Source organism: Lampetra fluviatilis, chromosome 31, assembly GCF_964198595.1.
Source record: "Lampetra fluviatilis chromosome 31, kcLamFluv1.1, whole genome shotgun sequence".
Lineage (NCBI taxonomy): Eukaryota > Metazoa > Chordata > Hyperoartia > Petromyzontiformes > Petromyzontidae > Lampetra > Lampetra fluviatilis.
The window spans coordinates 5305261-5332800 of NC_136305.1; the positions used below are offsets into that span (position 1 = coordinate 5305261).

The 27540-nt window shown below is 52.2% G+C and overlaps 1 protein-coding gene across 1 annotated transcript in view; it reads right to left on the reverse strand.

Moving 5' to 3' along the window:
• LOC144943579 (cyclic AMP-responsive element-binding protein 5-like) overlaps positions 1–27540 on the reverse strand; it is a 123749-nt gene that overhangs the window by 63411 nt on the left and 32798 nt on the right. Inside the window, exon 3 of the mRNA XM_078871181.1 lies at positions 18760–18867. Coding sequence (XP_078727307.1) covers positions 18760–18867 — 108 coding nt within the window. The remainder of the gene's footprint in view (positions 1–18759; positions 18868–27540) is intronic.

A 27540-nucleotide genomic window follows, 5' to 3' on the forward strand; every position in this document is an offset into this window, starting at 1 on the left:
AAAGTGCTGTTAGCGAGCAGCACCTATGAAGGCCGCCACGGCACACGATGGAGTGGGTTAGCCAGCACCACGCCCGGCCGCCTTTGTCTCCCTAGTGGCGATGTTCAAACAGCGCACCAGGGGACGCCCATGACCGATTCAGATAATCGTCACTGATGTTGGTGGCCATGAGCAGGAATCGAATTCTTGTCGCCGGGTTCGTAACGCAGCTCGCGAACCACTGCACAATCACTCCCCCACGGACACGCGCATACCAATACCGATACCCGCCATTCACGTCACCACGGTGCCTGTGCCAGACCAGGTGCACTTTGAGGCCACGTGAAGTGTCGAAGGCTCGCTGAAAGGTCACAGGACAGACCCAGGTGCCATGGGTTGGCCGACTGAGATGGCTGGTAGATGCACCAGCTCTATCCGCTATTGTGCCAACTTGCTGCATTTTAGCCACCCAGCGCTCCGCTCGTTGTTGTATGCATCACTCCTCTACCCTCAGTTGTTGGAGGACGACTGCCTCCAACTGTCCAGTAGCGTCCTTCACGAGCCTCCTCCACAGAGGCCGATCTTGACACCGCTGGTACCAGTCATCGGCAAGTCCACTGAGCTCCACATCCTCCCGTACCACATCAGCTCCGTCTCTTCTCCAGCCCGGGTCGTGCTCATTCAGCCCCCTTCTATGCGGCCAAACAGATGCTGCTTGGGCATGCAGTGGCTGGGCATGCGGGCTACATGACCCAGCAAACGCAGCCTTGCCTGCAGGGAGGAGCTCACCGACGGGAATGTGTCCAGATCTTTCAAGGCTTTGTGAGCATACACAGACACACGCGCGAGCGTGTCCGCATTAACAGTCACGGTAATTAAAAACCGCATCTGAAGCCAGTTTATAACGAGCCGCTCAATTCAGTTCCTGCAGGAGCTCCCAGCACATGGAGCAAAACGTCGGACACCGGAGAACTTGGCGAATGTATTGTGCACAAAATCCGAGTTCGATTCCTGGCCACAAAACGAACGCCCCCCCCCCGCCTTCACCAAGCTGCTATGACCGCTGCGATGACCAGCGTGGTGAAGTATGGTCAAACAACCCGCATTGGCTGTCATGCCATGGGGAGGACTACTGGTGACGTGATATGGCTGTAAATCATTTTATTGTATTCTCCGTACACAGACTGCGTGGAATTGTCGGCCAAATACCCTTTAGAGAGAGGCGCTCTCCAGAGCTCCCTATTGTGGAGGCCCTTCCGCCAGCAGCGGCGTGAGCACAGCAATTGCAGGGCCTGCGCCTTTAACCGTTGCTTATGACCCAGGGATATTCCACCGGGTGATGTAATTGATTCGGCTTAACCAGCCGAGGCACCACGCCTCTCCCATGCGGCTCTCCCAGTGCAGCACCTGCACGGGAACGCAAATCGATTACACTGGTCAACAAAAAAAAACTTTTTTTCTGGCCTGGACTTTTGCAGCTGTTTTAGACTAATTTCAGGGTGCTGATTCCAAATCTAATCTCAGATTTGCTCTATCACATCTCATTATTATGCTAGCGGTATACCCCATTTTCATTTATTTTACCCGAAATTAACTCTGTCACTTATGATTGCAAGTTGTTGCGAGTCAGTGACTGCTTTAGTGTTAAAATATGGTGCTGTATTTTTAGGATAGTGTGTTTATAATATAATTTTATGTAGATATCCACATTTATTTAATATTTTTCTTCCGCAGTTTTTATTGAAAATGCAATATTTTATATCTCAAAAACCTGATGTGATAAACAAAAACTGATGCCAGATTTGGAATCAGCACCCCAAAATTACATTAAAAGCGTTGGAATACTTTATGCCAGAAAAAGTGTGTTGACCAGTGCTATCACGTTCCCCCCCCTCTCTCTCTCTCTGCCGGCCGCACACGAACGAGCGCCAGCAATGCGGCGCGCCAGCCGCTGCTACGACACGGACGAACGGGCCGCTGGCGCTCGGGGGAACGCACGGAGTGGGCTGCCACGTGCTGCCACGTGCTGCCACGTGCTGTCGAGGCGCGGCGGCGTGGCTATCGAGCGTTCAGGCGGTGCAACCGCGCCCCCAGGATCCCACCAGCTGCTTTGGAGAGGACGACGCGGCCTCCCCAACTCCGCTTTAACGCTCGCACAACAATGCAGGACGATAACGGTCTAGCTAGGGGCTTGCCACTCGCGCCATTCTCATCGCGCAGCGGTATCACTGGGGAGCTGCGTTTCACGGACGTGTGCACGTATCAAGAGATGTGGATATATGTACGTTTGTTGAACTTCTTTCGCACCGTTCGTAGCCAACCGTGCTAATCGGAGGTGCGGGGGAATGACAACAAATTAAAGACAACAACAGGCAGTTTTAAAGAAATTAGTTTTCAATCTAGAAGTCAAAAGTGCCATAGCTCCAGTTGCTTCCTAATATCGGAAGGGAGGAGCGTTCCAGACGGCCGCAGAAGCGCATCTGAAAGCGCCGCGCGATGCGGTGACCGTCTTTGTTCGATGGCCAGGCGAAAGGATAATAGGACCTGCAGAAAAGAACAATTTAGTTTGTTCAATATTCGCACCATTCTTACAGCGCAAGGCTATCACACGTCGCCGCTACCTTTCACAGCATGTTATAGAAATCGACAGTAGTTTTTCTTGCTTTTTTTTAGCTAGCGGATATCATAGGATCTGCAGATAGGGTCCCCCGGGGCCCATGTCGACACGGTTAACAGGGAGTCTCAATGCGAACGGCACTCCGGCTGCAGCGGCAGAGGTCGCAACCGGGTACCCGATACCCGTACCCTACCCGATACCCAGGCCGGGTACGGGTAGCCGTTTGCGACCCTGGTATGGCCGGGTACGGGTACGGGTAGGCCGTGAGTCACTGGTGAGTAACCGTTTGTCACTCATTTCGGGTAGGGTACGGGTAGGAAACGGGTACCCGTACCCAGCCGGGTACGGGTACGGGTACCCATTTGCGACCCTGGTGCGGACGGGTACGGGTAAGGAATCAAAACCCGTTTGCGACCTCTGTGCAGCGGCCACTCCCGACAAAACCCAAACGCACGCCTGACAACGGTGTGGACCCGGTACACACACAAACTACGAGTCCCTGGGAGAGGGTGGTGCGCGCACGCTTAAAAATTGCCCCAGACGTGCCACGCGTCTACACATTTATGACAAACGCCAAATTCCCCTCGGCGGCCCTTCGCTCCGAAAAAAAACCGGAGCGAATTCAAAGAAAAAAAAGATCGCACGCGTGTGTGCGCGTGTATGCGTGTGTGCGCGTGTATGCGTGTGTGGGGAGCGGTAGTGTAGCGGTTAGCACGCTGCGCTGTGAACCCGGCGATCCGGGTTCAATTCCCGCTCACGGCCAACACCGGTGACGATAATCTGAACTGGTCCTGGGCCTCCCCTAGGTCGACTCGGCCTCAAATGAGTAGCCGGTGCGCTGTGTAAACATCGCCACTGGGGAGACAAAGGCGGTCGGGCGTGGTGCTGGCCACCCACCCCTTCATGTGCCGTTACGGCCTTCATAGGTGCTCGCTAACAGCACTTGCCCCTACAGTCTGTTAAGGCTATACGGGGGATTTTTGTCTTTGCCTGCCTGCGGTAAATTCGCGTTACGACCTCGGGGGGTGGGGGGTGAGTAAGGGGGGGGGGGGTGAGTAAGGGGGGGGGGGTGAGTAAGGGGGGGGGTGAGTAAGGGGGGGGGTGAGTAAGGGGGGGGGGGGTGAGTAAGGGGGGGTGAGTAGGGGGGAGTAGGGGGGGGGGCAATTCGGCGCTGCCGCTCCTGCCACGTGTGATTACGTCAGCGCACGAAGCGACGTGACTCGAACTACTACTACGACTACGCGGCATTTCCGAACCTCGACGGCCCCATTAACGTGCCCAGGGCTCTTGAATTCGCTCCAAGTCTCGTAACGAATTGCGAGCGATGACGGGAAGATATTTTGTTTTTTTAACGTACTTAATGCTGCAAAGTACGCCCCGCACGTGAACGCAAACGTCAAGTCCAATATGGTTGTACGTCACGCGGATTGTTGTTGTTGTCGTTGCTCTTGAGGTTGCACGACGGCTGATTAGTCCGCCCAGACGCTTAATTTTGCTGCAAGTCTCGCTTCCTGATTGAGAGAGGGTTTTGCATTAACGCTTTAATGTTGACATTTAGATTTATTTCGACGCCAGCCAGGATGCAAACACGCAACTTTCCCATTGCGAGCCGTTCTCTCCACCACTGAGCCACCTGGCCGGATCACTCAGCCCATCATCACTCTGGGGGGGGTGGGTCGGCAAAAATTAGTACCACTTTGTCCGCAGTAAAAAAAAAAATCACCGGGTGTGGCGGCGGATGCCCCCCCCCCCGCCCATTTGATCCGCGGGTTTTTTTTGGAGGCGAAGGTTTTGCTTAAAATTCGCATTGAGGGCTGTTGCTCATCTCATGCTTTTCGCCCTGGAACGAGTGGTGGAAATTCCACATTCATATGGCAGGGGAGGGGGGGGCAGGTGGAGCCTCATGTGGTGGGTTCTCTCCGGCTTGCGCCTCCTGAAAAAGCAAGAATCTCGATATTTTCCCAGATAAATACGCGTTCAAGGTGCAGCCCTGCAATTCTCTGCTCATGTCGCCGCCGACGCAACGGCCTCCTCTTGAGAGCACTCCAGAGAGGCACCGCTCGAGGGTACTTGGCCTACTCATCCACACCTTAGTCACATATTCACTTTAAGAAGTTTTTTGTTAATGTTTTTGTTTTTTGTTTGTTGCGGTTGCACCCGATTCAAGAGCCGAATGGCTCACAGGGCTATACCTAATAAATGAACTTGAAATAAAATGAACTTGAACCGGCCAGACGTCTTGGGAAAGAGGCAGGAGTGTCATCCAGATTTCAGCCCCAACGCACTGGGCCTGCTGATCGACTAACCGTGATGTCCCCATTCATACTGCTTGGTGGAGATACGTGGAGGGGGGGAGGAGAAGTGGGGGGGGAGGAGAAGTGGGGGGGGGGGGTTAATTAATTTTGAACATTATCTCAGCTGCCGCGCTGGGAGATCAAACCGAACCGGGGACCTCTGAATCGTAAGTTCCATGCGCCGACAGTCATCACACACAGTCATCACACACAGTCATCACACACAGTCATCACACACAGTCATCACACACAGTCATCACACACAGTCATCACACACAGTCATCACACACAGTCATCACACACAGTCATCACACACAGTCATCACACACAGTCATCACACACAGTCATCACACACAGTCATCACACACAGTCATCACACACAGTCATCACACACAGTCATCACACACCGTCATCACACACCGTCATCACACACCGTCATCACACACCGTCATCACACACCGTCATCACACACCGTCATCACACACCGTCATCACACACCGTCATCACACACCGTCATCACACACCGTCATCACACACCGTCATCACACACCGTCATCACACACCGTCATCACACACCGTCATCACACACCGTCATCACACACCGTCATCACACACCGTCATCACACACCGTCATCACACACCGTCATCACACACCGTCATCACACACCGTCATCACACACCGTCATCACACACCGTCATCACACACCGTCATCACACACCGTCATCACACACCGTCATCACACACCGTCATCACACACCGTCATCACACACCGTCATCACACACCGTCATCACACACAGTCATCACACACAGTCATCACACACAGTCATCACACACAGTCATCACACACAGTCATCACACACAGTCATCACACACAGTCATCACACACCGTCATCACACACCGTCATCACACACCGTCATCACACACAGTCATCACACAGTCATCACACACAGTCATCACACACAGTCATCACACACCGTCATCACACACAGTCATCACACCATCATCACACACAGTCATCACACAGACATCACACACATATCATCACACAGTCATCACACACCACCGTGGCAGCAGCATCCCGGATCAATACCGTCATGACATCATCGTCATTCTTCTTCTTCTTATTATTATTTTTATTATCGTCATCATTTTCCAAGTCACGTTTCACCGTTGGAAATGAATATCGCACGCATCACCGCGCGCGCACACAGCGGTGCATCACAACAGTGCGTCGCATGCCCCCCTCGCTCTAAACCTCATGTTTTGCAACACTGCAAAATGCCAACAATTTTGCTCGTGCGATTTTCTGAAAACGTATCCCGCTCCCCAGCGACTCCGTAGCAACCGGGATTGCTTCCAATTGGCAACGAGGTTTGATTTTTCATTTTAGTTTACCCCTCGCTAGCTAAGCATCTGCAAAGATCCATTTTTCCCCCGAAGACAGAGGGAGAGAGAATATTAAAAAACATTATCCAATGTGCCGCCTTTCCTTTCTGTAGAGAAAAGCCTCCAGGGCAATTTGCTTGTCGTGCCAACCATTCCTTTACGGTCGTGAAGAAAGGTATGCCACGCATCATGAAGTCACCACGTGTTCGCATTAAACCGTGGTGAAATTATCGCACGGCTCCTTGAAAAGTGTTCAATCCGGTGCAAGCGAGTCGATAAACCAGCAACAATTAAATCGAAAGTACAACTTTTTTTGCGGAGGGGGGGGGGAGTACATATATTTTTTTAATCCGTCAATGTGAGAAGGACTTGATGCAAGAGAGCTTGACTCTGCTGCCATGAGACACTGAAGGTCTGAAGGCCTTGGCCAGAGATTTTTTTTAATCGGATATCAGTACATCTAATGCATCTAATCGGCATAATCATTGGTTCGCTGCAGCTCAAAGACTGAGTAGTCCGACAAGGTGTGCGGTGACGTCAGATGTCCATGTGGTGCTCATCATTTGAAGGCCTGAAGACGAGAATCGGTGCTCTCGATACGTTCAGGTAGAGCAGTTCAATCTCCAGACAGCTGAGCAAGGGAAGCTTCTGTCCAGGGAGTAATTGCTCTGGCAACTGTGATTGCGCTCAACAAATAATGCCGCTGATAAGATGCACTTCCCCAGCAGGGCCAAAAACTCGATGAGTTATGACATAAATGTGTGTTTTTTATGTAAAGCACAAAGGCAAATCTGTGAAGGATGCGTTATTAATGTGTTATTAATGTCTTCTTGGTTTTTTTGGTAAAGTCAAGTAGAAGGGAAATAATAAAATAATAATAAAATATAATTAAATATAGTTTTCACAAATTTTATTTTATTATGTTTTATTTTTATTATTTTATCATTTCCCTTCTACGTGACTTTACCGAAAGAACCAAGAAGACGAATCCCTGCAGTCACGAAAGCTTTAAATCGAGAAATGTGATTAATGTGTGAAGGATGCGTGATTAATATTGGTCTAAATCAGTGGTTCTTAACATGGGGTGTGAGATGCCCCTTTCTGGGAGTGTGAGACATGGCCAGATATTTTTAGGAAGGTAAATCATTGAATCACAAATTAAGCATGAAGAACTTTGTCTTCATCAAACCTACGTATTTATTAAAATATTGTGCTTTACGACTGAGAACCCAAGGGGTGCAAGGCTGCAGTAAAGGTTAAGAACCGCTCGTCTCAATCATCGTTGCCTGCAAAAGCCCATTATCAAACCCAGGATGTCAGCAGGACTGGCTTAGTATCAATGACCTCACTGCCACCCAGCCAACTCTATAATTATTAGACAGTTTAATTTCGTGTTTTCAAAACATCTCAAGTGCCTCTTGCATTATATGAGAGCACTTTGAGACACTTTCAAGGGAGACCTGGATCAACATACTGTACCGTATTTTTTTAATCTCTATTCTTCTTCAGATCAAGACTTGGCCAGACAATTGTTAGCCTGATGCGAAGCGCAAATTCGGTCGCAGGCGTAAATCATGTCGTCACATCTGGGGTGGAGTACGCAGTTCCAACTTCACTGCGTTTGATGGAATTTAACGCCCACCGACTCACTCCAGTTGTTCGCTCACTGGCGGTCAGTTGCCTCCTCATCAGTCTCGTATCGCGACTGCCATTGTTACCGTTCCCGTGAACTTCACCCGTTGATCCTTCCAACTATGGGATCGCCACAGCGGCGAGATGTTAACTGCCTCGCCCGGTATGCAGGAGGTCGCGAGTTCGATCCCCACCCTGACGCCAGTTGTTATATTTGGAGTTTGCGTGTCACTTTCCCCGTGGTCAAGTGGATTTTCTCCTCCGGGTCCTGCGGGTTTTTCCCTCCGTATTTAGAATCACGATGCGTTTAGAGCGTTTGGATGCTATACATTTCCACAAGCCACTTTGTTGAGTTATGGGCAGGTCGCTTCTGAAAAAGAGCTATAAGGCTCAGTGGGGTCTTACCTGGTAAAGGAAAAAATAGTTTAAAAGAGAGTTCATGTCGAGGGCTCGTCTGACTTGATTCGTTCGTCTCATCATCCACAAGTTGTTCAACCACCACCACACTCACAATAACAACGAGGCACGCACGCACCTCACCCACTTACTCACCACAATACAGGTCACCTCATCGCTCTCTCTCCGATTATTCCCTCGCTCTGCTCCACTCATCCATCCCTTTTCCCAAATTCGTTTAACATTGCTCAATTTAATAAACGCGTTACATTTCGTTATAGTGGGGAGCGGTGGTGCAGCGATTAGTGCTACGCTGCGCTATGAACCTGGCGACCCGAGTTCGATTCCTGCTCACACGGCCAACACCAGTGACGATTATCTGAACCGGTCCTGGGCCTCCCCTAGGTCGACTCGGCCTCAAATTAGTGCGTGGTGTGTAAGCATCGCTACTGGGGAGACAAAGGCGGCCGGGCGTGGTGTCGCCCCACCGACCCCCTTAGTTTGCCGTGCCTTGAAATAGATGCTCGCTAACAGCACTTGCCCCGACAGTCTGTGTAGGCTACACGGGTGATCTTTGTCTTTGTTATCGTGTTCGTTATTTTAATGGGGGCCTTAGGAGGAGGAAGAGAAAAAAAATGGCTCGTGCAGAGCTATGATGATGTCACCCCCCCCCCGGCCCCTCCCTTCCCCCCACGCGTGGGCACAGGGGCAGTGTTTTGAGAGAGAAAACTTGGGACGTGCAGTGCGTCACCCATACAACACGCACACAAAGACAAAGGCCCCCCCAGCATAGCCTTCAACGGACTGTTCAGACAAGCGCTGCCGTTAGCGAGCAGCGCCTATGAAGGCCGACGCGGCACACGAGAGGGGGGGGGGAGGTGGGGGTGGCCAGCACCACGCCCGGCCGCCTTTGTCTCCCCCAGCCGGCGATGCTTACAACACCGCACGAGAGGCTGAGTCGACCTAGGGGAGGGCCGAGACCGTGTTCAGACAATCGTCGCCGGCGTTTGCCACGCGAACGGGAATCGAACTCGGGTCGCCGTGCCGGGAGCGCAGCGAGGTTGACCCGCTACGGCCGCCTCCGCCGCCGCTCCCCGTTCGTTCATTCATTCACGCGCGCGCGTCCACGTGGAGCGGACACTGCGAGCGTTGGGGCCAAGTATGAGCTCAGCAGACCGAATGCCACACCGGTCACGCTTCATTAAAAATGCTTCAGCGGCCACCACCCCCCCCCACCCCCGTTGCTGTCCGCACGGTCTTCTCCGAAAATCGCCGCGCCCAACCGCCGACACACATCTTTTTTATTATTAATAAATAAATATTTCTGACACCGTTTTTTTTTCGTCCGGTTCCATTTCGTCAATTGTTAATTCCGCTCCATTCTCATCCGGCCTCCACCTGCTCCTGACAACAACAAAATCCTCACCCCCCCCCCCCCCCCGGGCTTCTGCTGCTGCCACATATGGAAAATGCACGGCTGGCGATTGAGCGCAGGGGGTCTGCAGGGGGTCTGCAGTCACGTGACTTTCTCCTGCTGGAGTGAGCGGCGTTGAGGAATTGGTGCTCCCCCCCCCCGCCTCCCCTACCTGGACTCTGCGGTTAGCTGCAGCCCTGCAGAGCCAGTGGTGGAAGTTCCACATTCACATGGTGGGGGGGTGGGAAGAGGGTGAGATTATCCATAAGACGCACAAACCGCTGTTGACTTCTCCGCGAGGTAGGTAACTCATTTTACCCACCCCTAGGAGGGAAGGATGATGGGCCGAGTCAACACCGCCAGCCAGAATAAGAATGATTATTGAGACCGGACGAATCTGATGAGTTATTAAGCTCTTTTTTCACAGTCACAACAACAATATAAAAAAAACGACAGGCGTGGAAAATAGAAAAAGTGATCAAGCCACGAAAAATAAATAAATATAAAACATATTTGAAATATACGAGTACAATTTGCATAAATTCCGGCCGATTTTTCAAAATTTAATGCCAGCTGACCACACCAAGACAACAACACACACCAACGTCACAAATCACATTTGCAAATGCGGTTGCAGCCAGCGATTTTCTTGAGTTCACAAAGCGGCACTCTACTTGTTTTATCGACCCTACAGGTGATGATGGGCCCGAGTTAACCCCCACCCCCAAACGCGGTTTGCGAGCCGCTTGCTCTACCGCCGAGCCACGCGGCCGGCTGTCCGTTGTCGACGGTACACACTCCGGCGCTGTTGATATTATTTTCCTTTTTGGGAGAGAAAAAATAAAAAAACCCATTGTCGTTTCAATGGGAAAATAACAATACTCGCACATGTACAATAATAGCCTTCCCCTAGCTTACGCACATAATGCACACGTGCGGGTGAGCTCACGGTTCTTTTAGTGTCTCTTCCCCCACCACAAGTGATCGAGATCGTGGGTCCATGCGTTACAGGGTTGCAGGGTGGTTCCCGTTCACTGCCGATCCTCGGAACGCGGAAGCGGCTCAGCGTGAACTTGATTTAGAGGCGCGCAGCGCCGTCGTTTTCTAAGACATTGATACTCACCGCAGAGAACTGCAGCGACGTGACCACACTCTACCCAAGCTGGCGCCAAACTGTGCCACATGCCAAAATAATAGGTTTTACCCTTATTTTATACCAACGTGACTTTACAGAAAGAAGCAAAGAGTGTGGATTCCTGCAGTAACGAAAGCTTCAAATCAAGATTTTTACCATTTCTGGCAATACAACAGTTGTGTTAAGATATTAAAACACCACACTGAAATCGTTTTCAAGGATATATGTCTGTATTAACCACATATACTTGTGGTGAACATGCAAACAAAAACATGCTCTGATATTATATGCATTGTCTTTGAAACTGATTGATCCACTCCAGAGACAGCTTTCTTTAGAGCCTCGTCTCAAACAGTGTTAGACCAGAGGACGCCAAAAGGCGAACAGCACAAAGACAATGCACTTGTGAGAGCCTCGGTACCGATAAAGTTATTTTATTTTAGTTGACGTACACGTACGTCATCGGAAAGGGAATGGGTTTACAACATACAACCGCATAGGGGGTGCGGTGGGGGTGCGGTGGGCAGCACGCTGCACTATTAACCCAACCACCCGAGTTGGATTCCTGGCTATGGCTCACATCAGTCGTGCGTGACACAGACCGGTTCCCTTCGCCAAACCCCACGACGACGTCCAGCCGAATTAATTGTGAGATTTCTAACATTTACATAGTTGTCCAATTAGAATTTGGACAATTATATCGTTTGTCACGAAAAATTACAATTTCGATTTAAAGCTTTCGTGACTGCAGGGATTCATCTTCTTGGTTCTTTCGGTAAAGTCACGTAGAAGGGAAATAATAAAATATGTTTTCTTTTTATTATTTTATTATTTCCCTTCTACGTGACTTTACCGAAACAACCAAGAAGAAGAAAGATTACAAGGCGTTGAGTGGCAGCGCAGTGTTTAGCACGCTGCACTGTGAGCGACTGACATCCACACCAGTCCGGGGACGCGCCCTTCACCGACGAGCACGGGACCAGCGTGGTGAAGTATGGCCAAACAAAGCCCCACTGACGAACACGGAGCGCGGAGGCCCCGAATACGTCCAAACCGTTGGATTGACCGAGGGGCTGGTTGCTAAATACAGTTGCCGTCTGCATCGGCGTTACCGTGCGGAGGTGGCAGTGGCATGGCGAGGCATTCACCCAGCAGTGGATGGGCAAAGGGGGTGTCGCGCTCTCTCAAATATTGCCGCGGGGATCGCGAAAGCCCCGCTTCTCTCTCCTGGCACAGCACGTGCTGCGGAAAAGTTCCGCGACTTCGTTTTGCAGCTGTGGGCAGCGGAATTTCAATTCCCTGTCAAGCCATCAACTTGGCCAGGGAGGGACCCCTTCCATTGGAAAGTGGCACTCGATTCCGCCGCTTCACCCCGGGGCAACCTTAGCCGTGCGCTCGCGCACAGCCTGCCGCTTCGCTTCCACCCGTGGAGGAGTCTATGACAAACGGTCCCTCGCGGCAGCGCCTCTCGGCTAACCGGCGAATAAAAGACGGTGACCCGCACGCATCGCGCGCTCATGAACGTGTTTTTCGTTCGGCGAACCGAGGCATTGTGTGGGCTTCGTGATTGCTGTTGCAGTGTGTGCGGGAGGTGGCAGTGGGTTGCGGAGGCCTCTTATCCAACAGTGGAGCGATCACGACATCGCGTCCCCGTGCGATATCAACCGAAAGCAAATTCGCTTCACGGAGCTGGGGGGGCGAGGGGGGCGGGGGGGGCGGGGGGGCAGATGGAGGTGGGGGGGGGCAGGTGGAGGTGGGGGGGCGGGGAAAGACAGGGGGGGGGTGGACGACTTTGCCGGAGCGACTGATCGCGCGTCAATCAACCTTCCTGAAACGTACACGATCACTCGCTGTAAATGCCGGCAAGCAATGTGGTTATGATTTCCTGCACAGTTGCCAGTCTTCTTGCGTTGAAAGGTACACGTTTGATTTGAGCCTTGACAGTGAACGAGAGCGAGCGAGAGTGAGAGCGAGAGCGGAGGACAGAATAAAACCCGCAAAGCGCAGGTTCAATTGAAAACACGTTCTTCTGAGCTCTCAACAAAAAAGCAAAACCCGGGCCAAGACTCGGGTTTGTTTGGAGTGCAACTCCACGGAGAGTTCACCCACACCACAAGCAATGTTTTCCTGGAGACGGTCGTCAATGCACATGAACGTTTTTGCGTCCGCAAAGTCCACGTGCGGATTATTACCGCTGCTCATTGCCACGCGGTGAATCACCGTGGCCCTGTGGCTCCTTCAACGGTGGAGGAGGGAAAGATGGGGGGGGAGGGGGAGGAAGGAGAAAGAGGGAGGAGGAGGGAGGAGAAAGGAGGAAGTGGACACGAACTCTCTAAGACTAAACTATTTTTATTTTACCAGGTAAGGCCCCACTGAGCTATGTAGCTCTTTTTCAAAAGTGACCTGGCTAATCACAGACGATAGCTTATCGCCACGTGGAAATCTATAGCAGCGGCTAAACACCGAACGCACAAAAACGTTGATTCTAAAATGTGGAGCCCCGGAGAAAAATCCACGCGACCACGACGAGAAGAGGCGGGCGGCACGAAGTATTAAGAACCCCACCGCCCTCCCCCCCACCCACCCGTTGCTTCGACGTGGAATCGAACCGGCCGACCTCTGGGCTCGCAACTCCAGCGCGCTGCACACAAACCGTTACACCATTTACGGATGTAAACTCAATCGCAATTCGCCGGTAAACTAAAATGTTTTGGTGATGCTACTGCCGCCGCCGCCACCGCCGCCGCTGCGCTCAACACGTCCGTCAATAACGTTGCGCAGCTTTAAGAGTAAACAAAAAGTTATTTTTTTTAAAATAGGCGACGTTCCGGGCAGTGGCCCTTCTTCACAGCGAGTAATTCACCGGGATATCTCGCTCTAAACGGGAATTTGCATATTCTTGCTTCTTTCGGTAAAGTCACGTAAATAGAAAAAAATGTAAAATAATGATAAAAGAAATAAAATAAACCTTAAATATTAAAAATAAGATAAAAATAATTAATTTGAAATAATAAAAGCAAAAAACCCATGCCGCTTCGATCGCAACACAAGCGGTCTTCATCAGGCGGAGAGAAAATAAAGTAATTTGCACGTTCTGTTTACGTGACAACCCTTACTAGTTGTCGGGTGGTGGCGGGTTTAACGACACATTTATATATTCACGCGATCTAACCCAAAAAAACACAAACCTCGATTATCGGAAGAAAAAAAAATCACGTTTGCCACAATTACGGCGGTGTTCGCCAAACGTTCTGGGTGTAACGTTTTAAACCGAACGGCCAAAATGTGGGTCGATAAATTGTCTCAAGTGGAAGGCGTTGCCGCCCCCCGCTACCCCACCCCTTGCTCAATCCGCTGTCAGCCCGCGCTGATGTTGGCACGGTCAGTCACACGTGTCACGAGCAACAACGGGTCGCCCGTGACACGCGTGACGAGTCCGCAACACGACGGAGACGTTACGCAAGTACAGAGTTATTTTAATTAATATTTTCCCCACCCTCCCGCGCCAGCTTAAAATGTTGTTGACGTTCCTCCAGTTTTGCGCGTGAATGATTTTGTTGTGCGGATTTCTTTTTTTCAAATTTGCCCGCCCTCCTTCCTACATCAACACGGCCTTAATCACGACGACGACGATTATTATCATTACGAGTTTCAACTCTCGAAGTATTCTCAGCAGCCTGCGACAGGTGGAACTGTCCGATGCTTTTAGGCCTTCAGCTCGCTGTGGCTTCAAACGAAGGCACCAACGGGTGACGGACGACACGAGGGATGTCCCCCCCCCCGCCTTTGTTAGGTCAACAACGTAACGCGTTCGTCAAACAAGGCGGGCTCGGGCGACGCGGTGGCAGCGGCAGGGTGAATGGAACGGCCAGGGAAGTGGATTAGAAACTCGGGGCGGTTTTGCGAATCTATTTGAAAATGGGATAGAGGAGGCAGACGGGAACGGATTGGGGTGTTTTGTTGAGTGTCTCAAATGACCTGGACACAGTGAGTGCAGGAATTAGCTTAGAGCGCCGTCCCGGATTAACTACTTTCAAAATAAATAACAACGAAGCCTTGGTATTTTGGGATCTGTACAATTTCGTGACCCCCCCCACACAGCGACGGATCGTCACGGTCAGCGGCGGACGAGACTTCACTCGACAATCCGCGGTTCGCTTATTGTCTCGTTGATCAGCGTTTCGTCTGCATCGATTTTTGGGAGTTTTGTTTGTGCCTCGCTCGCGTTTCAGTTCTGTCCGCTCCGCAAAGCAGAACCTTCGGCGCATCGTTTTTGTTGTAATTGTCGGCCAATAATTAGCAGCGATTGTAAATTAATCGATAGTCCGCACGCGCGACGCGATATGCACGTGCCTGCAAGCGCAAGGATTTATTTGAATCGATAATTCGATGCACATCCTTGAAGCTATTTTCTGTTCTAAAAATATTTACTCTTTTTACGTTCGTCGACGGTAAATATTTTTTGCTCACATTTTCAACGCAGAGTTAACGTGCAGATTACTCATCTCAAACTCCTGCGAGTGCAAGAGGTGGAATAACTTTGCCTTGCTAAGGGGCCGAATAAGACTTTCAGATACCTCTGTCGGGCATAAACAATCGTCACCGACGTTGACCGTGAGCCGGGAACGGATCTTAGCTGGCAGGTCTTGCGGTGCAGTTTGTTTTGGGCTCATGGAGCTGAGAGGCTCTTTTTCGATGGTGACCCGGCCAAAATGGATGAGCATACTACAAGGCGAGGGAGGGTTTTACAGGGGCTGTACAGGACACGAGCAGGGTAATTGTATAAACATGGCGAATACATAATGAATAACAATAAGCTGTAGTAATAATAACAAGAAAATAATAAACAACCAGGATTATGCAGAATATAAATGTTGTAGGAAACTGTCCAAAATAACGGTACACGCATGATGCGAGCGGGAGGAGCTGGCGTACGGGTATTTTAAACGGTATTTATTATGACGGCGAGATTTGCAACCGCCGTTGATGAAAGTAAAACAATTGTAACACGTCGATGAAGGTTTTCGCCACCCAGCCATCAACAGGAGCGGCAGGCAGGGCCGTGAGAGGTTAACACTTCAACTCGTGCAAAAGTTTAACCGTTCGTTTTAATAGAAAACATATATATATTTATTTTGTGTGTGTGAAAAGATAGCTCTTGACGTTCAAGCCGACGAACTTTGCTCTCAGTAAACGTATAAATAATTAATCACGAGGAATGACGACGGATTTTCTTTTCATCTCGACCAACATTTGGCCAAGTAGCCTCCTCCTTTGTCGAACAGTAAATTTAATCCCGCTGGCGGGGAGATCGTGGCTGGGGCGGGGGGGGATGGTCAGGGGTAGCAGCCCAGCCCCAGCCTGCCAAGGTGCCACCTCGGCCGGCTGGACAATCTAGGCGAGGCCGGAGGCTCTGCACGGGACTAGGCCTCACCACGCCACTGTCAGGCGAGTACTTTGTGCTATAGAATCGATACATACTGCTATAGAGTCAGCATGTACTACTGTAGTGATAGCAGGTACCACCATAGTCAGTACGCACTGCTGTTAGATTTTTAAGAGTCGTTTTGAAATATTTTTTTGGCCTGGGCAACGCCGGGTATATAAGCTAGTATATATAAAATTAACCTATTGACCCCCGTTTTTCTGCGACCTAATCACGCTAAGCGGCGCCCGATCCCGTCAAGACCTCAGGGAAGCCAAGCAGGGCCGAGAGATGGCCGAACGCCGTGCATAACCGGTGTTATAGGCTGCTGCCAGTGGGGGGGGGGGGGGGCTACGTACGGTGTGGGAAGGAAAATGCATCGTTGCGCTGCACTATGCCGCGGGCACTTGGCCAGCGTGGCACTTCGGACTCTCGTAGACCGCACAGAAGCTTTCGGGCGTGACGAGATCGTGAGAGGCACGGGGGTTGGGGGGGGGGCAGCCCCGCAACTGCCTGCTCACGCCGCTGCTGGCGGAAGTGCATCGTACTGGACATCTGTGAAAAATAACTTTGTAGCTCATCGGATTCAGTTGAGAAAGCACTTAAAGTCCCGCTCTTTGATAGATATTTTTGAGTTAGATCGTGTAAATATAAATGTGTCGTTTAACCAGCCACCACCCGACCCAGCCAACTAGTAAGGTTTGTCACGTAAACAGAAACATGCCAATTCGTTACGAGTACAGCACACCGGTGTGCTGGAGAGTAATTCCACAACATTTACAATGAGCATCATCAACTCTGGCTGTCACCTGATGATGCTAGGTCTAATTACTGGCAAAACGTCACGGTACTCGAATTGTAAATGTTGTTGCGGGGTTACTTGGCCTACTCTTCCGCGCAGGCCAAACGTCGTGGAAGAGGTGGGAGTCGTGATTACACTGGGGAGCCGGACATAGCTCCGTACATCCGGTCACCTACACGTGCTGGAACGACAACTCATGCGCTCCCACACTACATGCCCATATGCATGTGCAACGGCGTTGTGGGCAGCGGTGGTTGTAGCGGATGGCACGCGGCGACCCAACGCCAGTGGCAGACAGCGGGTGTCTGGTTGGATAGAGGTTACAGCTGGCTAGTATGGTCAGGCTTAGCACTTATGGCTGGTATCTAGTTTTTCAGAGGCGACCTGGCCACAAATGACAGCTCAACAAAGTGGCTTGTCACGTGGAAATTTACAGCAGCCTAAACGTACGTTGATGCTAACCGTGGAAGGGAAAGACCGGAGGACTCGGAGAAAAATCCACGCGACCACGGGGGAGAGAGCAGCAGGCATCAGGGTTGGGATCGAACCGACGACCTCCTGCATACTAGGCGAGGTCGTTAACATCTCCTAGCCACCGTGATGATGATGATGAGAGAGAGACACGCAAACTCCAAATAAACAACGGGCGTCAAGGGTTGGAATCGAACCTACGACCTCCTGCATACCAGGCGAGGTAGTTAACATCCCCTAGCCACCGTGATGATGATGATGATGAAAGAGAGACACGCAAACGCCAAATATACAACGGGCGTCAAGGGTCGGGATAGAACCCACGCCCCTCCTGTCTTACCAGGAGTTCGTGGGTCAGTCTAGCTAAAGCGAGACACTTGTAGGGTTAGTGTCTAGTTGGCAAGAGGACCAGTGTCAAGGTCGCACTGACGAGCTGGTTTGGAGCCCGTATAATACACCCCCCGCCATCGCCGAGTCTAAATTAAACAAATCATTTGGTGGCGATGCTGCTGTTGCTGCTGCGTTGGCAAATGGTGCACAAACGCGTGTAACAAAGAGAAAAAAAACTGCGACACACACTCGTCAACAACGCCGCGGCCTTCAAAGAGAAAGAACAAAAACAAACATGTGATCGGCGACGTTTCAGGCGACGGCCCATGGTCATGGCGCTTAAATCCATGGCCACGTCGGCCCCTTTTCCCTTCCAATTGATTTCCGCGTTGGTTCCCGCGGCACACCCTTCAAGCGAGTCACACACGAGTCTCGTACGCGGCGAGAACCCCCTGACCTTCGCAGCTGCGTTATGAACTTGTGCCAGCGGCGGGGTGCGGTGGGGGGGCACGGGGGGGGGGGGGGCACGGGGGAGACGGGGGGGGGGCAACACGACACAGACAACGTTAAACAAACTTTAAACAAACACAACGACGTACGATGAGTCTCGATACAACACTGCTCCCACTCTCACCCCGCACGTGCGTGCGTGCGCGCGTGTGCGTCGTCGCAGGAAACAGCTGAAGGAAAACCGGTCAACATTCCGCCGACGGTCACCAGACTTGACCAAGCTTCTTGCAAGACGGTCCGCCCCCCCCCCCCCCCCCCCCATTGCAGATGAAGCTTCGCGGTCGACCGTAAGGAAGGGAGGACGGACGATCGCGGAGGGGAACGAGAGAGAGGGGGGGCGGGGTGGCGCGGGGCTAGGCACTCACCATCTTGGCCTCGGAGTGGTTGTGCGGAGGGGTCGGTGGGCACGCAGAGTTCATGTGGGCGCCGTGCATCCCCGGCACGTTCTGCATCATCCCCACTCCTCGGTTCATCTGCATCGCAGCGGGACGACAATGGGCAAAGCTTCGTACGAACGACGTCAAAACCAACGCGGCTTTAATCCCCGCTTGGCAGCCCTGAGACTGACCATAGCGGAGGGGGGGTGGGAATCAACATTCCAAACCCACAAACGTCAACAATTGGGGGGGTTCTCTTGATCGCGACCGCCACGCGACCGCCACGCGACCGCCACAACACCTGTGCCTGGAGCGGCGTGCGCTCTACGTGGTGCCGCTGTGGGTTTAATTGCACGGCGTGACACCAAATCGCCGGGTTTAGCAATTCAATAATTGAGCCGCGACTGTGCAATATGTGCACTCCTGTTGGCCCGCACCTAAATACCCCCCTATCCCATCCCCCCTCCTATCCCATCACCCCCCACCCCTCCGTCCCATCCCCCAACCCCATCATCATCACGGTCCATGGGTAGTCCACTGCACATTGCGTCATTTGTTTCCACCCTCATCTGTCTTGTAGTGCGCCAATATCCTCAAGTAGTGGCCACATCTTTCTGGCACCAAGCTCTTACGATGTCGTTGTCAACCCGTTCTCTGTTAGGTCTTCCTCTCTTTTTGGTGCCTGCCATTTTTCGGAACAACAAAAACACCACATTTTTTATTTGCTTGTCGTTGTCCATCCTATATATATACATGCGTACAAATAGTGCCCAGTTTCCTCCTCGTCACTGCCTGCATCATCAGGTCTTCTTCTATGTGCCACCTTTTTCTTCTCACTTCTACGCCGGTCACTCTTTGGGTCTAGCTTACGTGCAGTAATCCTTCTGTAGCAGTACATTTCGAACGCCAATATCTTGTCCCAGTCGGTCGTTTTTCAATTTTCCAGGTCTCGCAGGCATACGAAGCCGCACTCAACACGCTACCTTGCCCAATTAGACACAACGTGTGACACGTGTGCGCTGTGAATGCGGTTCTTCGTTAACATGAACCTGGCTTCATGAAGATGGCGTTCACAGTCGGGTTGACACCTGCCCAGCTGTGACCAGGACAGTCCAGAAATTGGCCTCTGCGTTCGGTCGGGTGGCAGGAATTGATTTAGCGCTCCGATCGTTTATTTTTTTTTCATTGTTTGTTTTTGTTGTAACTCGCTGACGAGCCCGCCCATACTGGACATCTTGTTGAAAAAGAAAAAAGAAAAAAGCTTCATAGACTCATTGGATGCCTCCCCGCGGTCTAAATAAAGGTTCCGATTCACGACAGATTCCGATTCTGATTTGTACCGAGAGCTGGTGACCAACCGGTCCCGTGTTGGACTTCAAATTGCGGTAAGAGCGGCAGCGCGGCCCCGTCCATCGCAGACGGAGCGCCCACCGAGAAATTGCGCTTCCGGATTTTTTTTTTTGGGACCGCACTGGAGAAGGTGGCAACTCGTCGTTGGCAAAAACAACACGCAACTAACGGCAGGAAGTAAAATATAAGCTTCTTCAGCTTCAGTATATTTGACTGGAATAATTGTAAGCATTGCGAATAATTATACTCTTACAGAGGGGGGTGGGGGTGGCAGTCAGCGGGGCTTTGGGCCACTTCAGACCATCATGTGGGCTCTCCGATGTGTTTTCAGTCTGTACCGCGCGCGCCGTTCTGGTACGATGTCCGACGTTTCGCGCCACCCGCCGACCGCACTGGAGAAGGTGGCAACTCGTCGTTGGCAAAAACAACACGCAACTAACGGCAGGAAGTAAAATATAAGCTTCTTCAGCTTCAGTATATTTGACTGGAATAATTGTAAGCATTGCGAATAATTATACTCTTACAGAGGGGGGTGGGGGTGGCAGTCAGCGGGGCTTTGGGCCACTTCAGACCATCATGTGGGCTCTCCGATGTGTTTTCAGTCTGTACCGCGCGCGCCGTTCTGGTACGATGTTCGACGTTTCGCGCCACCCGCCGGGCGCATCTGCCGGAAACTGCAAAAGCTCCGGGCGGCCGGAGCAAAACGTCGGACGTCGTGCCGAACGACACTCGGTTACCACCATCATCATCATCATCAGCAGCAGCAAAAGGTCAATCCCACCGCTGGATGAAAAGCTACCGCGCCAGCCACCGCTCGCTAAGACGCTGCGATCCACCCGGCACCTGCTCCATCTCCTCCCTTCGAGCGAGAGACCGTCCCGTCCAGTCGCCGCCGCGTTCCATCCCCCGGCCGTCGTCGGTTCCCCTCTTCTCCCCGTGACCGTGCCCTGCCCAAGCCGCTCCCCGCCGATTGCGTTTCTAGAACACTCCGGGTGATGTCACCGCGACCCCCCCACCCCCACCACCCCCCCCCGGAATGATGTCACCACGACGGCGGAGAGTCGGGGAGGCCGCTGGTGGGGCACGGCCGGCCAAAAACCCAACGCAGCGAGAGACGCGTGCGTCCGCCGTTGCGTTTAAGCGAAAGCGCGGATGGGCGGGCGGGCGGGCGCTACGTACTTTTCCCTTCGCTCACAGCTCCTAAAGAAAAAAAAATCGGTTTCCTGTTACGACGAGCGGTCCCAAAACGCTACGCTTTGGAGAATTCAGAGGTGTCTCGTTTTACCAGCCCCCCCCCGCCCCGGCTGCCCTCCCCTACCCCCCCCTCCTACATCCCAGAACACCTCTCCCTTCCCTGCACCACAGACGCTCTCCGCTTTCTTGACGCTGCTGTAGCTGCTGCTGCAGCTGCTGCTGTAGCTGCTGCTGCAGCTGCTGCTGCAGCTACTGCTGTAGCTGTAGCTGCTGCTGCTGCTGTAGCTGCTCCTGCTGTAGCTGCTGCTGTAGCTGCTCCTGCTGTAGCTGCTGCTGTAGCTGCTGCTGCGGCTGCTGCTGCTGTAGCTGCTCCTGCTGTAGCTGCTGCTGTAGCTGCTCCTGCTGTAGCTGCTGCTGTAGCTGCTCCTGCTGTAGCTGCTGCTGTAGCTGCTGATGTAGCTGCTCCTGCTGTAGCTGCTGCAGTAGCTGCTCCTGCTGTAGCTGCTGCTGTAGCTGCTGCTGCGGCTGCTGCTGCTGCTGCAGCTGCTGCTGCGGCTGCTGCTACTGCATAAGCTGCTGCTGTCGCTGCTGCGGCTGCTGCTGCTGTAGCTGCTGCGGCTGCTGCTGCTACTACGGCTGCTGCGGCTGCTGCTGCTGCGGCTGCTGATGTAGCTGCTGCTGCTGCTGCTGCGGCTGCTGCGGCTGCTGCTGCTGATGTAGCTGCTGCTGCTGTAGCTGCTGCTGCTACTACTGCTGCTGCGGCTGCTGCTGCCACTGCTGTAGCTGCTGCTGCTGTAGCTGCTGATGTAGCTGCTGCTGCTGCGGCTGCGGCTGCTGCTGCCGTTTTCCAGCAGGCAACGGACTCCCGTCTCGCAAAGTCTCGGCGCGGGAGGAGACGGGACATGGCACATTTCAGACCGCGGTGATTTATGAGCCCTCTTCCCGAGGAGAGACCCGAGATCAAATTGCGACCAAAAAAAACACTCAAAGTCAACTCCTTGTGTTTGCCTCGCGTTCACGCCGGTAGTTTTCACCGTATCGGGCTGTTGGCTCGCCCAGTTTATTTATAAATTTCCCTCCTTACCTCGATTTGCTTTGCTCTGTGTGTGTGTGCACATGCGTGCATGTGTATGCAAGCGGGTTAAAATAAAAATATACAGTTCCCGGGGCCTTCCCCCTAGGTCGACTCGGCCCTAAAAAGGCAGCACCTGGTGTGGGTGTGCAATAACACATCAGCACCGGGGAGACAAAGGCGGCCGGGGGGGGGGCGTGGTGGCAACCACACCTCACCACCTTCCCCGCACCGGCCGTTCACACACGTGCCCGCTCGCGCTAAACGTATGACACAGCGCTTGCCCCCCCCCACCCTGCCAGACGGCCCGTTAAAGGCTATACGGGGGATCTTTGTCTTTGTGGGCGCTCTCGGGATTTGTTTATTTATTTATTTATGCCGTGTGCAAGTGGTGCGCGTTAGCCGGGGTGGGTCGCCTAATGCGTGCCAGCTTCAGAGACGACGGCGCGTTGCTTGTGCAGGTGCGCGCGCGCGCGTGCCGTGTGCCACTGAACAAATGGGTGCAGTGTGGAGGGGCACGTGGGTTGCCCTGCACGCAGACGCAGCAGCAGCTGCTGCTGCTGTAGTGGCCGCCACCTTCAAAACTGGCAGGACCCCCCTCCCCCCCCTCCCCACAATCAATCAGTCTTCTGGCTGTCCGTACAAAGGTGCCCCCGCTATTGGCAGTGTTGGTTGTGAGTATGGCAGTGTTGTGTTGGTTGCGAGCATGGCAGTGTTGGTTGTGAGTATGGCAGTGTTGGTTGTGAGTATGGCAGTGTTGGTTGCGAGTATGGCAGTGTTGGTTGCGAGTATGGCAGTGTTGGTAGTGAGTATGGCAGTGTTGGTTGTGAGTATGGCAGTGTTGGTTGCGAGTATGGCAGTGTTGGTTGTAAGTATGGCAGTGTTGGTTGTGAGTATGGCAGTGTTGGTTTTGAGTATGGCAGTGTTGGTTGTGAGTATGGCAGTGTTGTTTGTGAGTATGGCAGTGTTGGTTGTGAGTATGGCAGTGTTGGTTGTGAGTATGGCAGTGTTGGTTGTGAGTATGGCAGTGTTGTGTTGGTTGTGAGTATGGCAGTGTTGGTTGTAAGTATGGCAGTGTTGGTTGTGAGTATGGCAGTGTTGGTTGCGAGTATGGCAGTGTTGGTTGCGAGTATGGCAGTGTTGGTTGTGAGTATGGCAGTGTTGGTTGTGAGTATGGCAGTGTTGGTTGCGAGTATGGCAGTGTTGGTTGTAAGTATGGCAGTGTTGGTTGTGAGTATGGCAGTGTTGGTTGTGAGTATGGCAGTGTTGGTTGTGAGTATGGCAGTGTTGGTTGTGAGTATGGCAGTGTTGGTTGTGAGTAAAGCAGTGTTGGTTGTGAGTATGGCAGTGTTGGTTGTGAGTATGGCAGTGTTGGTTGCGAGTATGGCAGTGTTGGTTGTAAGTATGGCAGTGTTGGTTGTGAGTATGGCAGTGTTGGTTGTGAGTATGGCAGTGTTGGTTGTGAGTATGGCAGTGTTGGTTGTGAGTATGGCAGTGTTGGTTGTGAGTATGGCAGTGTTGGTTGTGAGTATGGCAGTGTTGGTTGTGAGTATGGCAGTGTTGGTTGTGAGTATGGAAGTGTTGGTTGCGAGTATGGCAGTGTTGGTTGCGAGTATGGCAGTGTTGGTTGCGAGTATGGCAGTGTTGGTTGCGAGTATGGCAGTGTTGGTTGCGAGTATGGCCGTGTTGGTTGCGAGTATGGCAGTGTTGGTTGTGAGTATGGCAGTGTTGGTTGTGAGTATGGCAGTGTTGGTTGTGAGTATGGCAGTGTTGGTTGTGAGTATGGCAGTGTTGGTTGTGAGTATGGCAGTGTTGGTTGTGAGTATGGCAGTGTTGGTTGTGAGTATGGCAGTGTTGTGTTGGTTTAAAATACAAACGGGTTTTCTTTGTCGTCAGCTTTCCGCGAAAATATGTTTTTTGGGGGATTTTATGTTTTTAAATGTTTTATCGATTGGCTTATTTTACTCATTTGAAATTAGATGTTGTTGTTGTGTTTTCCAAGCGTTTATGACAATTTTTGTATTCTAACCCCATCCTTTCGTAATGTTTTGCTGCTATTTTATATTACATCTCTTTAACATATTCGATTTTGTCCCTTTTCCACAAAGGTAATGTCAGAGGTTTAACTTATTTCCCACTCCCCCCCCCGACGGCTTTTACTCGACTTTGAAAATAAGAACGTTTTTTGGTGCGGTCGTCACAGGCGTTTGTCATATCGTTGTGTAACCGAAACTGCATTTCTCACCCACGGTTAGAGTGCTTCAAGCGGTAACAGGCGGTCCTCTCATCCCCAACGCTTACGAACGTGCGAATTAAGAGGCCGCCAACTGTGACGTTTGCGGCATGGGCGTGCGTGCGTGCATTCCCACGGTGTACGTGAAAAACACAGGCGGTCCCCCGCTTTTACAACGTCACGATGCGGGTCCTGGAAACCCCGTCGTCGTAAACCAGACCCCCATTTTTCCCGCGGATGGTAGAAGCAGCGGAAACGTGACTTGCGCCGAAGCTTTGCTTTGTTTTGTCACTCTCATCGGCCGTATTTAACGAGGTTTTCAAATAGACTAAAATCTTCTTGGTTCTTTCGGTAAAGTCACGTACAAGGGAAATAATAAAATAATAAAAATAAATAATAAACTATTAAAAATAAAACATAATAAAATACAATTCTCACGACGTTTCGGCCACAACGCAAGCAGCCGTCCTCAGGTGAAAAACAGACGCTGTCTTTCCGACAGACCTGTTCTTCACCTGAGGACAGCTGCTTGCATTGTGGCCGAAACGTCGTGAGAATTGTATTTTATACTGGTAGGAACGAAGTGGACCAGACCACCAATAGATTAATGTGTCCCCTACTGAAAACACTTGGCATGACCCTGGCCGACAAGATGGCCGCCCACTCCCCCTGCGATCTGTGAACTAAAGAAGATGGCCGTCGCTTCCGGCGCCTCACGGCGAAACTTTAAACTTCGCTTCAAATTTACTTTACTGAAACGCAGCACGTTTTTTTAACACAGAGACAAGATACATTTATTAACACAGAGACGAGATACATTTAATCGCCTTATTTGTGCACGAAAAGTACGGCACGAGGCCTAGTGCGGCAGGCTTCGCGTGGCCTAGTGCAGAAAAGGCATCGCGAGGCCTACTGCAGAGAAGGCTTCGCGAGGCCTACTGCAGGGAAAGCTTCGCGAGGCCTACTGCAGAGAAGGCTTCGCGAGGCCTAGTGCAGAAGGCTTCGCTAGGTCTACTGCAGAGAAGGCTTCACGAGGCCTAGTGCAGCAGGCTTTGCGAGGCCTAGTGCGGCAGGCTTCGCGAGGCCTACTGCAGAGAAGGCATCGCGAGGCCTACTGCAGAGAAGGCTTCGTGAGGCCTACTGCAGAGAAGGCTTCGCGAGGCCTAGTGCAGAAGGCTTCACGAGTCCTACTGCAGGAGGCTTCGCGAGGCCTAGTGCAGGAGGCTTCGCGAGGCCTACTGCGACAGGCTTCGCGAGGCCGTCCGTCTGTCCGACAAGATGGCCGCCCGCTCCCCCTGCGATCCGTGAACTAAATTAACTAAACAAGATGGCCGTCGCATCCGGCGCAGCCAATGACATCGCCTGTTGCAATCATTGCTCTGTGGGCGCGCGAGTCAGTGGGGAGGGGGGTGTGGACGTCATCGCTCACCCCCCATGCACAAATCATTTTCTTTTTAACTCCTCTATACCCGGTCGGTATCCCTGTACCGGTATTAGTATTATTCCTACAGCCCACCCTGCAGGGTCCTGTTTATGGTTTATTTTTATTATTTCCCTTCCACGTGACTTTGCCGAAAGAACCAAGAAGATGAATCCCTGCAGTCACGAAAGAAGCTTTAAATCGAAATTTAGACGAAAATCATTCACCAAAAAAACGCTCGAGAAAAACCAAAAGCTCCACGCCAAGCCACGTCGGAAAGCGGACGCCCCACTCGGCTCCAGTTGCGTTCGGGAGTCGCGTCGGAAGACGCGTCGTTCAACCGAGCCTCTGCGTCGTAAGCCGGTCCGTGTCGGCGGCGTGATACAGACGTCGTGAACGGGGAGCGTCTAAAACCGGACGAGGCCGCCCGTTAAGCCCGATGAAATCTCCTTCATCCCCCGATGTAGGTCGAGCCTTCAAGCACTTGAAACGATCATTCATTTTATTTGATCGCCAGTGTGTCCGTCGTGCAGCAGCAACAACATAGCCCCTTTGTAAAGGCGCTGCTGGACGAACGTGCTTGCGTCCGAGAAGAAAACACTCTCCAGTCTCCTTTTTGTCAATCCACTGATGGACGAGGCCTTTTTTACGCCGCGTCGGTCCGTGGGGGTGCGGGGGAGGGGTTGTCGATTGACCATACTTCACCACGCGGGTCAACACCGGTTGGTGAAGGTTTGGGGGGGGGGGGTTCGGTGTCTGTGCCGCATCTTGAGATGTGGTCGCATTCAGCCGCTGTCTAAAAGTGTTTACCTTTTCTCTACTTTGCACTGCGATCGTGTTTTGTTTTTTACTGTCCGTCATAACGTTCTGACCCCGTGCCCCTACGGGAGATCTGCGAAAAAGAGCTTTATTGCTACATCTTAACAAAACTTCGGTTTAATTGCCCGAAAGGGTACCAAACCTATTCTTAAGATCGTGATTTTTTTTTGCGACAATTTAAAAGAAGAAAAACCCCAGCACCTCGTGCAGTCGCCAGTGAGTGAAGGGGCAAGCTGGACACGGCTCTCACTGCAAGTCGCCCCCACCACCTACAACGTGCACTTAGATCTCACAGAGCCGGCTAGCCGCACCGCTCGCCACCTGGCTCACGCCGTGTGCCCTCCCACACTGCATGCCTTTGAAAAGCACGTGTGTGTGTGTGGGTGTACCGTGGAGGCGGGGGGAGCGGTGGCGCAGCGGTTAGCGCAACGCGAGCGAGCGCTATCTGAACCGGCCTTGGTATCGCGCCTGGTGCCACCCCCACACCTCCCCGTCCCCAACGACCTGTGGACCCTGATAACGACGGCGCTGTCCAACCCCATCCTGTGCCTCCCCCACCTCTACTTTAGCCGCTCGGCTGTGTTCTTGGGAAAGAAGGACGACCGGGGGATTGGTGCTGGCCACACCTCCCCCAAATACCCCCACCTATCGTGCCGGCCTTCATAGGTGCTACTTGCTAAC